The 14,530-nt window shown below is 39.9% G+C and overlaps 1 protein-coding gene across 1 annotated transcript in view; it reads right to left on the bottom strand.

Annotated features, from left to right (window-relative positions):
* Window positions 1–2,814: 2,814 nt before the first annotated feature.
* esama (endothelial cell adhesion molecule a) overlaps window positions 2,815–14,530 on the bottom strand; it is a 64,723-nt gene continuing 53,007 nt past the window's right edge. The window contains exons 2-7 of the mRNA XM_083986332.1: window positions 12,624–12,775; window positions 8,777–8,975; window positions 8,537–8,692; window positions 6,769–6,891; window positions 6,508–6,640; window positions 2,815–5,147 (exon numbers count right to left, since the gene is read on the bottom strand). Of these exons, the coding sequence (XP_083842458.1) occupies window positions 4,592–5,147; window positions 6,508–6,640; window positions 6,769–6,891; window positions 8,537–8,692; window positions 8,777–8,975; window positions 12,624–12,775 (1,319 nt within the window). The 3' untranslated portion in view covers window positions 2,815–4,591. The remainder of the gene's footprint in view (window positions 5,148–6,507; window positions 6,641–6,768; window positions 6,892–8,536; window positions 8,693–8,776; window positions 8,976–12,623; window positions 12,776–14,530) is intronic.

Raw genomic sequence — 14,530 nt, 5'->3', positions numbered from 1 at the left:
GCCTTTAGTGCATCCCACCCTGTCTAAGCCACGTGCAGGTGTATCACTCAGTTTCCTGGGGTCTGTCGTCCCCTGATCAGATGAGCTCATTTCAGTAAAGGCGTGCATATTTGCATATTACCATATTTATGACTTCCTTTGCGCCATGTAGATGAATGTTACATTGCTAATCGCAAATTCTAATAAACATTCTACCCAAATGCTGTGTGTCCATATGCTCCTTTTAAACCTACTCATCAGTGATGTATGAATTAGTTTTCTGGAGAAAAAAATGATTCACTTCGATATTATGAAGAGTCTGATAATCTGATAATGTATTTATAGATCAGAAATAATCCTTTAAGCCTCATAGCAACTTCATGGTAGATGAGTAGGCGATAACAAATATATTTACGTTAGAAAACTGAACAGATGAATGTGGAGATTTCTCCTAATGTCTGTAATCTGTATACAGATGACCAGTGAAGCATCAGTGTCCACCCATCACTGAGTGTACTGCACACTCTCCATACAAGAAGGCAAACTGCACTACTTAACCAGAGGTAACAAACTGATAGTTTAGAAAAATAAATACATAACACATATGCCCCTGAATAATCACTTTTTTATGAAACTGGTACTTGTATCAAGCATGTTAAAGGTGCAAAATAGTCATATACTATATCTTGTCCTTTGATGGCACAGTGCTGTTTCCTGTTTTCCTTGCCAAAAAGAACAACTTTGCTGCCCTCTGGTGGCTGATGAAGAGAACAAAATCACAGCAGCAAAGGTCGAGCAGTTGTGCTACAGTATACTAAGCTGTACTAATAGTTTATGTTTACACAGTTCACATGCTTGAGACTTCACTCCCACATGTACCTGCTCATTATGGTCAAGTTTGATCTCTAATCAACAGACAGATTTCTACTACAAATCATCATGTGGCTTCTGTAACATAAAGATAAAGAAACAGGACACTGCTCAGAGCAACAAACATTCAGTTTCTTCAAGTATTTTTTTTATTATCCTCTCCACTTGATATTAAAGATATTAAAGATGTCTGCCACCTCAGCAGTAGACTGTCTTCAAGCTCTCGATGATCAGCACTTTGGCCTGTGGTTGAATCTTGGCATGTTGTCAGAGGTCAGGTTGCACTTGTGTGTTGTGGTTCTTTTTATACACACCTGAGAATGTGTTAATTTGTCACAGGTGAAGCTGTAATCTGCGATTGGTGGAATCATAAAATATGACAGGACTTTTGTACTTGCAAAAACAGATTTTATGGTCTTTACCAAGCTATGAACATCAGGACAATTTTTTGACAGTTTCATTTTGCACCCAGTTATTAATGTGAACATCCTTGGCATTAAAATGAACCATTCATTGTAAAAATTGATTATACCACCCTGAGGTTTCTCCTGTTTTTTCTTGGGAGTTTTTCCTCAGTCAACGTGAGGGTCTAAGACAGGGTATTCAATTAAAATTCAATGAGGTCCAGTTACTAAACTTTCATCCAAGTAACAGGTCAGAACCTCATAAAGAGGTCCAGATTGTATAGCCTACCCGTATGTCCATTAAATCAGCAATGTACATTTCATATTCACTGTCAATTTTCAATGTACAAAACCTTTAACATAGTTCACTTCAGGAAACTTTTAACATGGTGCATTTGTATGGCACTTTAGCTATTTTACCATAAAAAAAACTGTTTGTAAAAATGGGCAATACAAATAAACTTGCCTTGCCTTTTGAATTATATTCAAATAAACACACACACATGATCATTTGTATTTAATTGAAAATATCATACAAAGCATTTTCCATGAACATAAATATGGAGGATACAAGTGCACACTGGATATTAATGTCCACAGTTTAGACCTACTGTATAAATAAGCATGTTTGGCCACCAGTTTGTCCACAGTTATACAATCCATTATAGCTCATAAAAACTTTGACATTTACTATTTATAATTTCTGGTCATGTGCTCTCATATGTTAATATATAAAAATAAAGGTTTGTTTTGAATAGTTTTTTTTTTTTTTTAATATTCAACATGTACACTTTAACAAGTTAACAGTTAGCCAGGTAACTGTAGCTGTAGTAAGTCCAACCTGTCGAGAGTATGAGCTCAACTTTCCCTTTTGCTCTAACACATTCAGAACAACACAAACCCATCACAACTTCAACATACAACTACATTTTGCGTCTGTTACTGTCCTACCAAGCGCGTGTCAAACAATATTCACAATGTGGGTCTGTAAAGCAGTGGTTCTCAAAGTGGGGCCGAGTGCTCCCCAGATAACATGGGAATCATTTATGTTCAAGATAATTCCATCCATATGTTTAAGATCCTTGACGTCAAAGGTTCTGAGTTTTGAGAACCACTGCTCTAAAGGAAGCTCAAATCTTTTATTCCAACAATGTGGAGTTTCACATGGATCGTTTTCTGAATGGTTGCACCATTGGCGCACCATTGCTGCGCACATTAACAAAAACAAACAAACAAAAAATATGCTCCAGTGTCATGACAATCCAGCAGAATAGGTGGGGATGTAGATCACTATCATGATATATGAACAGCCGCGGAAAAAATTAAGAGACCACTTTCACAATGTTTCTTTAAAAGCATCTCTACATATGGCACTCATTCCATTCCACTTTTTTTTTTAAATACCAACACGAACACATTCATTTTTCATAATAAGACACTGATTTGGGGATCACCTAAAACATGTTATAGGGATTGCCTATAAAAACACTGCTGGGTTTAAATATTGACATGATCCCAACAAAATTGAGTTATTAACTCTTCCTAAGTTAAATATTGGTGCTGTGTTTTTTAGGAATGAATATGAATAAGTTTTCTTTGCATTATCCAAGGACTGAAAAGACTAAATATTTTTGTTATTTTGATCAGTTGTCATTTTCTGCCAATAAATGCTCTAAATGACAATATTTTCATTTCAGTTTGGGGAGAAATGCGGTCAGTATTAACAGAATAAAACAAAAATGTCCATTTTACTCAAACATATAGCCTATAAAAAGTAAAACCAGAGAAAGTGGTCTCTAAATCTTTCCGCGGCTGTATATGCTTTTAATTCTCTTCAGACCATGAGGATATTTACTGAGACTTTCTATAGCATGAGAGTGATCAAAATAAGATTAACTATCAAAAATAATCCTCAGATTTCAGTGTTGTTAAGGAACATTGATTCATGTTATGTTCTGGGACTTTTCAGTGTCACACTGGGGCTCTGTAATAAAGGCCTCCCCCAGCTTTAAGGAGGACTAGTGTATCTTCTCATCCTATGGTGGCCCTGAAGCTCAATGCACTGCAACTTAAGGGAACACATGCAAATGCAGACAACACCTGAACAGACTGAACAGAACAGACTTGTTTTGAGACATTGTTTTGTAGGGACTCACTGCATGTGTTGTCTTTTTGCAAGTTGCTGTGAGTTGAGCTCTCGGGGCCACCGTACCATCCTCCCATCAGAGGAAATGGTAGAACATCACTGACTAGGCACCTTCATGTTATTGTTCTCATTCAGAGAAACGCTTTATCATTTTTTTAATGTCAATTAAATGGGTGAGATAGTTTGTCTAAAAAAGCCTGTAGATGATGGTAGTGGAAAAAAACCTACCACTACAAACCACAGCATAGAAGAAAGCATGTTGGCATAATGAAGTGATACATCCTGTGTGTCTTTGGTTCAGTAGGATCCAGTGTTGCAGGCAAACATATCACCACCCATCACATGTTCCACACAAGCTGCTGGCCGACGATATGCTCCACTGTTTGTTACACATTTAACAGAAAATAAATATCGTATTTACAATCTCACCACTGCAGGCAACTTTTTAAATTATTACAACCCCGAGTTGTGGACTCATGTATTAGCAAAGTCGTCACACTGCAGCTCTGAATAGTGCTCAATATTATAAGAAGCTTTCGCTAATCTGCGTTTGAAGAATTGAGTCTAAGAGCGTTTTTTTAGAAGCTGAACCACCGACAGAAATGAAGCCAAAAAAAGGATTAGGATGTTTTTGCAATGCCAAACTTTTTCATTATATGTGTAATGTTCTCTTATCTTTCTTTCCATAAGTCTGCTGCAGAAAATATAGTCGTTAGTACACAGATCTTCATATATTACACTCAGTTTCACTAACTTCCTTTTATGCTTGCACCTATCCTGGTGTTGATGAGTTTTCCTTCAGGTCCTTGTACGTACAGCTGACCTGCATCATCAAGCCCCCGGTGATGGTTTGACGTTGTGTCGTTAATATGGCAGGAGGAACAAAAAATAAGGTTTCTGGATGAAATAGTTAAAAGATAGATTTGAAAAAATAAAATAAAACATTAGAAATGCATCGATAAAGTAGAAAAGAGGATACTGGACAGATGTATGAAAATCATGTCTATACACAGTTTGCAATGCAGTGCATACGGAATATAAAAGACTGAAATATACTCAAAGCAAGTAAACAGTCTGTGTCTGAGAGTCTTGGCATGAAAGCTGAAGTGAATTTGACATTTGATCATGTTCCCTTTAAAAAAAGGACCCACTGTTTGTCAACAGCACTGTTTTCGCCAACACTGTGTGGCGTTTAGACCAGCGACCCGGCCTGGTTCTGTGCAGGCACCATGATGGGCACGCCTCCCATCCGGGCGATGTTGGAGGTGGTTACGCCCGAGGTGGGCAGCGGCGGTGGGGAGGGGGCGGCCTGCAGCTGCATCTGAGGCTGGCCGTAGGTCTGGGGCAGGGCGGCGGCCTGGGGCAGCTGGGCGTAGCGCTCCGGTCGGGGCAGGGAGCTCCCGTTGGTGCTGCTGGCCTCGGAGGAGAGGGTGTGTCCGCGGGGCAGGGTGGTGTTGTTGTTGTAGTTGTAGTGGGTGGGGGTGGAGGCTCCGTGCTGGCGGGACGGCCGGTAGCCCGCCATGCTGCCCGTGGCGGTGATGATGGAGGCGGTGTCGGAGGGGGGGCGCTGCGGGTACTGCTGCAGGTGGTGGTTGTTGTGGTGGTGGTTGTTGTGGTGGTGGTTGTGGGGCGGCTCTTTGTGATGCGGGCTGGAGGCGATGGACGACAGGGTGCCGTTCTTGGAGATGATGTCGGAGCCCATGCCGCTCTTAGCCCACGACACTCGCTTCGGGGCCTGGGCGTCCTCCCTGGAGGGGGGACAGGACAGAGGGGCTGGATTTGTCTGTACGGCACAAACACTACAGACTTCCCATCCCATAAAAGCTACATAAGACACATGTGTGAGTGTTAGAAATCTGGATGGAAATGCATCAAGTTTCCATTGGTCATTTTGTACAGTTCCTAACTTCAGGTTTCAATATCAGACTGTAAAATAAAATAACTTATTTGAAGTTTAACCCTTTCTAGGCCACTCAAATTTGCAGCTCTCAAGTGTTATAGGAGGATACTACAATACTTTTTTTTTTTTTACTTTTGTCACTTTTTTCAAAATCTTTCATTTTATATTGCAAATCAAGGTCAATGAAGTTACCATGTATGATTCCTCGTCCGTCTAGAGTAAAACATTTTCAGTGTTTTTACATAATATTCATTTACAATATTTTTTTGTATTAGTATTTTTATTTACAGTATGCTACTTTTAGTATTTTCACAGTATTCCTATTCACAGTATTTTTTATAGTATTTTACTGAATTATCATTAATCATCAATAAATGATAATTTACTGTATTTTCATTTCAGTATTTTTGAAGAAGAACACTAACCCCAACCCTAACGCTTAAGTTTGACATGCTCCAGGCCACTGCTGATTGGTCACATGCCAAGATATGACTATGTGTGATATAGCCTGATCTTTGATGATTGGCTGTGAAAAGTTGGTGTGGTTCTAGGACCTCATGGGGGGGCATGAGGTGGTCTTTTTTGGAAGTCTGCTGAAGTTACTAAATATGGTTCTTCGCCCCTGATTCATGAATACTGAACTTTGAACTTAGGTGTTTTTACTATAGAGCTAATTTATTCCTCTTTTTATTCCCATTATAAAGGTTAATTGTGGTTTAATTTTCACAGTGATGTGTTTGGAAGAGATTGATCAATGAAGGGTTTGAGAAGATATACACTTTATCTATCAAGGAAAAATCACACATGTTATTCCAACTTTATGGGAAACAGTGTATAATTCATTATTGGCTTGTTGCTTGGCTACTTGGCACTTCCTGCTCCTCACAGCACAGGCACAACAATCAGCCAAGTCACTGTGATCCTGAAGAGAGAAATCTCAATCCTGTGGGTCATGAAGCCTGTCTTCCTCTAATGCTGTTTGGATATCTCTACTCAGTGTCCACTTCCTGTTCATGGTCAAATCATAGAATTGCTTAAATCCCTAACAGGAGAAACACTTCACTGTTTAAGAACTTTAATTGTCCCATGTGTATCTCTAATTCAAAAACAGCATATGGTGTAAATTTTGTTATTTGATGTTTGAATCACAGATCTACACACACCTCTGTTCAGGCTGATTGAGATGGGCTGTGAACACAAGAACTCACTTGATTTCATTGGCCATGTCGTCCTCGTTGTCTCGTCGCCTCTTCTGCACGTAGAAGAAGCAGATGAGGAGGAGGAAGATGAAACCGATTATCGAGCCCACCGTGGCTCCAACAATCATGCCCACGTTGGTGGCTGTTATCAGAGGACACACACAGAGAGATGACACATCAATAAAGCTGATAAAAGGCTCTTATCCCATAAAAAAAAAAAATCCTGATTTCTGAACTGGTTGTTTTGTGTTGTTGCTGTGTGTAACGTACAGGAGACGATGTCCAGGTCGATGATGCAGTCCTCTGAGCCTGCAGTGTTGCTGGCTGTGCACACGTACTTCCCTGACATGTTGCTGCTCAGGTTGCTCAGCTTCAGAACGCCAGTCTTCTCATCTACAACAGCAATGGACACAGACGACACAGTCAAACACAGGATGACACTGTGTACAGTACCACACTTTGTGTGTGCAGACACACAAAATGTTCTACAAAATACGTTATTGTTTCACATTTCTTCATATATATCAGAAATGAATGTTGAGCCATTTTCGGCACTCCAGGAGAAGGATGAATTTAATACAAAATAATGTAATTTCTTTTGCATACTGTACATAGGCTACATCATGGCTGAAAGACCTGATGTCATTTCTGAAACTTGCAAAGTTTTAAATTTGCTCTCTGTGGATCCATTGAAGAATTGAATGAACACTGGCAACTTCTCATATCACAGTTTGAAAACATGAAGTATATTCCACTTGATTAAAACGTGAGAGGTTATCTTCAATGAATTGTTCTACTGCTTCATGATGTGTGTACATGTGTGATAATGTGTATGTGAGCAATTATGGACATACTGTAGATGATGCATACATGGAAAAATGCTTATTATTGTTATTCTTCTTATTACAGTACTATCTTATTAATTCATGTTCTTTCTTTCTTTCTTTCTTTCTTTCTTTCTTTCTTTCTTTCTTTCTTTCTTTCTTTCTTTCTTTCTTTCTTTCTTTCTTTCTAACCCCCTTATATGTCCATTAGGATAACGTTTGTGTGTGTTTGTGGCACTATGAACTATATACAAAAAATAAAACGTCATTGTAGTGAATTGAGTCTATATTAACAGATAATATTTTATCCATTTAGAGATAAGTGTACAACACAGTCAAGTAGCCTAATATGCAAAAGGTGAAAACGCTGTACATTCAAATTCCTGTTTATAGTATTGTGACATTAAAGTTCTTCCAGATATTTTATCTCACCATAGACCTTTATCTATGTATTTTCACTATTTACCTGATCGAGAAGAGAGACACACATATTAGGCAAGCACTCTTACTTTGAAGTAGAGCTTCAAGTGAATGAATTTTGTTTTATTCTGAAAATGTGATAAACCACACACTGTGTTCATTAAAGGAGGAAAAGCAGTCACAGCAACTCCTCCACTGTCAGTGTCCTAATGACGCTGAGTTAGAAAAAAGATGAGGCCAGGCCTTCACCAGGGACCATGATCTGATCTGAGGTCTATGTTTGAAGGTTTAGAAATCCATTCATTCATTTATGGCTATATATGTAGGCTTTGAGGCATAACCTGCTGTTAGCCACTCAGTCATTCAGCAGCTTGTTTCAGAGACATTAGGCTGTAAATGTGGAAAAATACAACAGTGTATATGGAACAGTAGTATTTTTAAAATCAAGTGCTCCAGTATTTTAACTGAGCTTATTTAACCAATCTCTAGGGTGCATGTGGAACAAGTTAAATCTGAGCTTTGTGATTGATTCTGCAGAATAGAATCTCACCATATATATTAGTCAGTACTGCATAAAAATAAAAGACACATGAAGTTTGGAAACACAATGAACAAGTGCTGAAACATTAAAAAAAAAAAAAAAAAAAAAAAGTTTTCAAACCAGATATTGAACTCCTGCCCTGTGTGAGACACTTTACAGAAACTCTCAACAAGAAAGTCAGTCAAACAACTGACTACTGATTTAAAGTTGCTCTTTTGGGTAAAATGAGGAGCGAGCGAGGATTTTTACTCACTGAGCATGGGTGAGAAGAAGACCTCCGAGGTGGGGCTGGTTTTCTTCCACTTGTACATGGGGAGGGGTTTCCCTGAGCTCGATCTGCAGCTCAGAGTCACATTTCCTTTCAGCACCGGCTTCCCTGACAGAGAGCACTTAGGAACAGCGGGAGGGACTGAGGGAAGACAAGAGGATCACCAGATGTTTATTTTGTTAGATTACACAACATACTAAGTCATTTAGCCTCAGTGTATCTTACCCTTCACATCCAGTCTCAGCTCAGCTGTGAGGACGCGGCTCTCAGACGTGATGACCTGGCAGGTATACTTTCCTGAGTCAGACTCCTGTGTGTTGTCGATGTACACGGACACGTCCCCTGAGGGCATAGGGTTGATGAAACCCACCCGGCCAGTGAACTGTTCGCTCCCATTAGTCACACCTTTGTTGTATACGATGACCTGGACAAGAGAACACAGAGTCACACTTCCAGAACTGCAGAGGGGCCAAGCACCACTGAGCTTCATCAGTACGATTGTGTTTGGCGGTTATCCTACAGTAGGTCAGAAGAATCAGAGGACTTTTTTAAATCCCAACATCTCTTGGCCAGGAAATTGTGATCGGCATTTGTGGGAGTTGAGAACAGTTGTACCGCACTGATCATGTGTTCTCACATACCTGGGATTTATGACCAGTTTTAGGTTGGATTTAGGAGGATGTGATGTCACACAGTGAGACTGATGAGGTACTGGATCACAGGATGAAAAATAAATTCAAACCAGTGTGAGCACAAACCTCTGATTTTAAAGGAGACATATTATGCCTCTTTTCCACAAATTAAAATAGTTCCCAGGTGTCTTAAAGACATGTCTGTGACATGCTTTGGTCAAAATCCCCCAAGGATCAAACATCACAGCTCTTTTTATCCTCTCAACACAGCCCTGTTCAGAACGGCTGCTTTCAGTGCCTGTCCCTTTAAATGCAAATGAGCCACTGCTTGCCCCGCCCCTTCCACTGGTCCCAGGGAGGGGTGGGGTTATGCAAATTCGAAGACATCTGAGGGAACAGCTCATAAAACCACATGGATTTCAAAAATTACAGATTTTCTTTTGTCAATTCTCGCATTTTGGGGGCCCGGAAGGCAAGACAAACACCCAAATTAAAGAGCCTTCAAAAAGTTATATTTCCATTATATCCCCTTTAACTTCTGAATTGTCCTATACACTTCAAAACGTTAGTGCCTCACTCGAAAATGTCTGTGGATTGCAAAAGCAGAGAACGTTGCAGTTTGGTTCACCTTTGCTCGGGCCGTGCTTGCAGACCCCATTTCTGTTGTGTAATTTAGTGTTATTTAGGGATAACGTTTTTGTGGGTGACCTGTGGGGGGTTCAGTGTGGTGGTTGTGTTTGTATGGCTGTGTTGTGATGTTTGTTTTTCTGTCATTGCCATTATTGTAATTTTTCTTTTTTTGTCATGTTTGTCATTGTTATGTTAAAATAAACAAAGAAATCAGAAATCAAATGAAAAATTTATCACAAAAAAAGTTAGGCCCCTGAATAGTAACCAGGAGCTGAGTCTGCAGGTGTTTTAAACATGACAGGAGGAACATCTCAAACTCCGTTGTTCCCAAAAACTATAACAACACACAGCACTGAGTGATGCTCCTCCTGTTACAAAAAACATTTGCCGCAGGAAACAACCTCAGCTTTAATTAGAACATTATATTATTTTTCTTATGATTATATTTTAACAACTGCATACAGTAGAACTGGAATCAAACAGACCTCATGTGAATGTATCATTCATTCAGCGCCCGCAGCAGTGTGGTAAATGGCAACAACAGCACAATAGCACATTGTAGATCTAAATTTAGACAATCAGCTTCCTCCATAAAGGGCTGTGAAAGCATCACCAGCTGAAATCAAATTAACCCCAGATATGAATTGCTTTACAACAAAGGTTAAGTGCTGCTAAAACAATGTCTTGGTAATTGTATTGTATTGTTAATTGTTTTATTAGACTACTTGTCTCCTGTTGTGCTATACTTGTCTTGTGTTGTTAGACGGTTCGTCCGTATATATTTAGCCAATTTGTAAGGTATTATCAGCTGCTTTCTTTCTTTTTATTGTTGCTGCCAACTCTCACATGTGTAGTGTGAGTTTTGTCGACAGGGCTTCACGGTGAGAGCTGGTTGTCCAGCTGTAGATCTGTGATGTGGTGTTTTACAGGTGCTGTTCACCAGCTCCTTGTTCCTCTGTCACAGTGTTTCCTGTGAGAACATCTGGAGAGACTCTGAGGCTGAACATTAATGAACTCACTCGAGAAACCAAAGATGAATAAAGCTCTAAACACTGAGAAGATGGTGTCTCTTCAGTGATGCCACCGGACAGGCCCTCTGTCCATTGGAGCTCAAATTGTGATACCATATGAAAAAAGATTGAAAATATATTTGAGTGTGTAAATAACTGTGCTTCCTGTCTTATTCATAAAGCAGTTAAAGTTGGTCTTTATTGTTTAGGAACTCTTCTTTTTAGACTTTTTATTTATTTTTTTTTACACTTTCCAATCCCATTCAAAACCTATTTTCTCTGATACTCCCTGTAATCAGCTGAACTGATTACAAAGATTAGCAGGACGTCATCAGGCAGCCAATTATATTCCTCCTCAATCTCAATCAACTGATCATGTCATGTTCCTCTCTCCTGCTGTCATCTGTAATTTCAGGCAGATTGCTGTGATCCTCCTCCTCCTCCTCCTCCTCCTCCTCTCCTTCCTCTCTTTTCACCTCCTGACCCCAGAATCAATTCCTCTTCATCCAGATCTTTATTTCATTTGCTTTAATCAGCAGAAGTTATGAAGTCTGTGCAACACATTTGCATGCTTTATATTGGATCTGTGTTAAATTGCATTGCTCACTGGCATACCTCAAAAGCACCCTGCTCGACTGCAGCTGCTCCACATCAGCTGCTCCAGTTTTAAAGGGACAGTTCAACGCTTTGGCAACTGCTATAATCCCTATAGTTTTAGGAGTAGGTTCGTTACCTTTAATTGTCGGTGCAAGCTATTTTTTTTTAAATGTTGGAGCAGCGCTGTGAGCTGCTCAGAGCTATGCTATGGAGGCTAATGGGATTTCTTGGTTTCCCTCATCAAACTCATCAAATACACAATCCAACAACTCCAAAACGCTCTGGTGGACAAGTTGTGACCTGGACATTCACCACGCTATGAGATAATAACAGAACGTTAAGACACAGAGTTGTTTTAGAGGCAAATTCCATCGGGGTCAGTCTCAGCATTTGCCTCGAAAATAACTCTGTCTCGTAACATTCCGTTATTATCTCATACGTTTTTCTTACTTGCGTTGTTCCTGTTAAATACACTAAAACTCAGTAGCTGATAAGAGGCCTTTACCTCATGTTGGCTGCTGCACTGTGCTGAACCACACTGTGGGAGAGTTTGTTCTTTTGTTTCATCTCTTTGGCTCCAAATGAAGGCGGAGCAGAGCGGGACAGCGGACGACTGTCCTCACCTCAGTTCCAATCGTCTCTCTGGCGTCTCTGTTCCCCTGCTTTTACTTTTTGATTGCGTTCCTCTGTCGGGCCGTCCATCTGTACAGCCCAGTAATCTGACCCAGGCACGGACGTAAACTGGGCCACAGCCAGGTCCCCCAGGCCACGTGTAAAAAAAAAACACTATACAGGGTGTTGGTGTTGAGGAGGAGGCTGCTCAGCTGGGCTCGTTACGCAAAAACTCCTCTGCTTCATTTCATGTTTTACCGCAAGAGTTACTTCACAAATGCTCTGATCTGGACAACAACATCTATCTCAGCCCTTAATGTCCTGACACAAACAAACACACAGTTGCTACAGCGGAGCAGTTGAGTAATATACTGTGCTCGGGTGAAGCTTTCAGCCTTTTTTGTCTTGGATTCATTTCTCAGTGTTTACAAAAGGAAAAAGATTAACAGTATAAGAACAAGCAGACATCCTTCTTAACGTTAATCTCACGTATAGCCACAGATGGCAGAGTAAAAAGATTTTACTGTCAGGGTGTAGATACTATGTAGCTATAACCCACACACACACACACACATACACACACTTCCTTACCGGCTGCAAGACAGGAGTGGCAAGGTTCCACAGCACGGTGTTGGCGTCCAGGTCAGAGAAAGGTGTTGGTCTGTAGGAGGCTCTCAGCTCCACCCGCTCACCCTTGATCACATCAATACTGGGCTGGGGTATCACCAGCTTGGCTAATACACCTGGGTAGAGGAGATGGATAGAAAGAAAAGTGATCAGCCAACTGGATCTGCTTCAACTGCAAAACTCTTATAAATCTGGATTAATAACAGCACTAAACATGATACAGTATGTTTATGGCTTTTAAGAAATTAGTTCATAAAAATTTCCCATCCTCACATGTTTAGAAAATGATGCTATTTCGGCCACTGACTAAAAATGAAGGAAACACATGATAGCCTAATAACATGTCTCTACTTGTGCCGTCACATGAAGATGCATAACACAGTGCTCTGTACCAACCAGAGTCTGTACATCAATGGTTTGAGGGTGGATATAATTGTTTACTATCCACCGTTGTGTTTGCAGGTGCATCTCAATAAAGTAGAACATAATGGAAAAGATCATTTATTTCAGTAGTTCAACTCAAACAGCGAAACTCATAGCCTAAAGTAATTCCATACATATATTTCTATTTTTAATGTCTTTATTTCCTTTAATTGTAATGATTATAGCTTATATTTAATTAAAACCCCAAATTCAGTATCTCAAACTCAGTATATAGTGAAAAAGTTCACCATTGGTAACCTAATGGTGTCACACTCTAATCAGCTGTTTGACTCATAACACCTTCTCTTGGTGTGATATTCTTCTGATTGTTGTCACAATGGGGGGAACAACCAAAAAATAAAAAATAAAATAAAATAAACTTTAGCTAAAGAATCATACATTCAGCTCAGTAGTTTCTCTAATAACATAATTTAGCTCATTACTGCATCAGCAAATCATCACAGTTCAAGAAACTACGAGCTGAATAAAACAGAACAAATATTTGTAGATGTGTGTTACATGGAGTGAGTGGCCTGGTATGAACCACTGTGGGCACAATGGCAGAGTCACATGTAGTTGGTATGTATGGCCAGAGAGGGGCAGCAGAGAGTCAACAGACTCAGAGCGGCTGTGTGAAATGTTTCTGTTGACATTTTCCTCTTGTAGTCACTTTGAGGTCATTCCAATATTACTATACATGTATGACAATTTATGTTTACTCAAATAAAGAGCACAGATGAAGTTGATCATGGTCATGTTGTGAATCAACAGGAATTACAACAAAATCTCCCCTTCTGCTCAATAAAACCAGCATGGAAGGAAGGTGAGCCCAAGTGGTTTATGATCAGTGCAGCTCTGGGTGTGTGTCCATTAGAAAATGTAGAGATGTGGCAGGTGGATGCACATTTCTTATAAAACCGATGGCATTTTAATCAAAACACTCCAAAAATAGAGTTTTAAATTGCATTAGCCTGCCTCGGTTAGATATTCGTACTAATTAGCACTTTTGTTTGGGAGCCACAGTTGTCACTAACTAGAGTACAGGAAGTGATGCAATTAAATGTAAGTGCGGTAAGTAAGGTAAGGTACAGTATAGACACCTGCAGTAAAAAGAAACTTGGTCTAACTAATCTCATGGTGCATGACTTCTGGGTATTGAAGTCTCCAGCATTCAAATAGCTGCCTCAGGCTGGCTGCCAGCTGGGGCCACCCACCTTCAAAGTTCCCCGCTGCTGCTTTAAAGTTACATTTTTGAGGCATCCTGCTTGTTAATCTGTTCCCCTCTGAAACTGTATATCAGTACGGATGAGTTCAAATACTTTTATATAACTGTGTGTGATCAATGTGATGTTTCTGACCATTTAAGCACTTCCTGATTTCAGTTTTTTTCACAACCCTTGTTTTAACTTTTGGACATTTGATTTTATAATGAGCAAGTGCAACAAATT

Source organism: Trachurus trachurus (genome assembly GCF_905171665.1).
Source record: "Trachurus trachurus genome assembly, chromosome: 14".
NCBI lineage: Eukaryota > Metazoa > Chordata > Actinopteri > Carangiformes > Carangidae > Trachurus > Trachurus trachurus.
The sequence above is the reverse complement of the archived record's forward strand: the minus strand, read 5'-3'. Positions and strand labels throughout refer to the sequence as shown.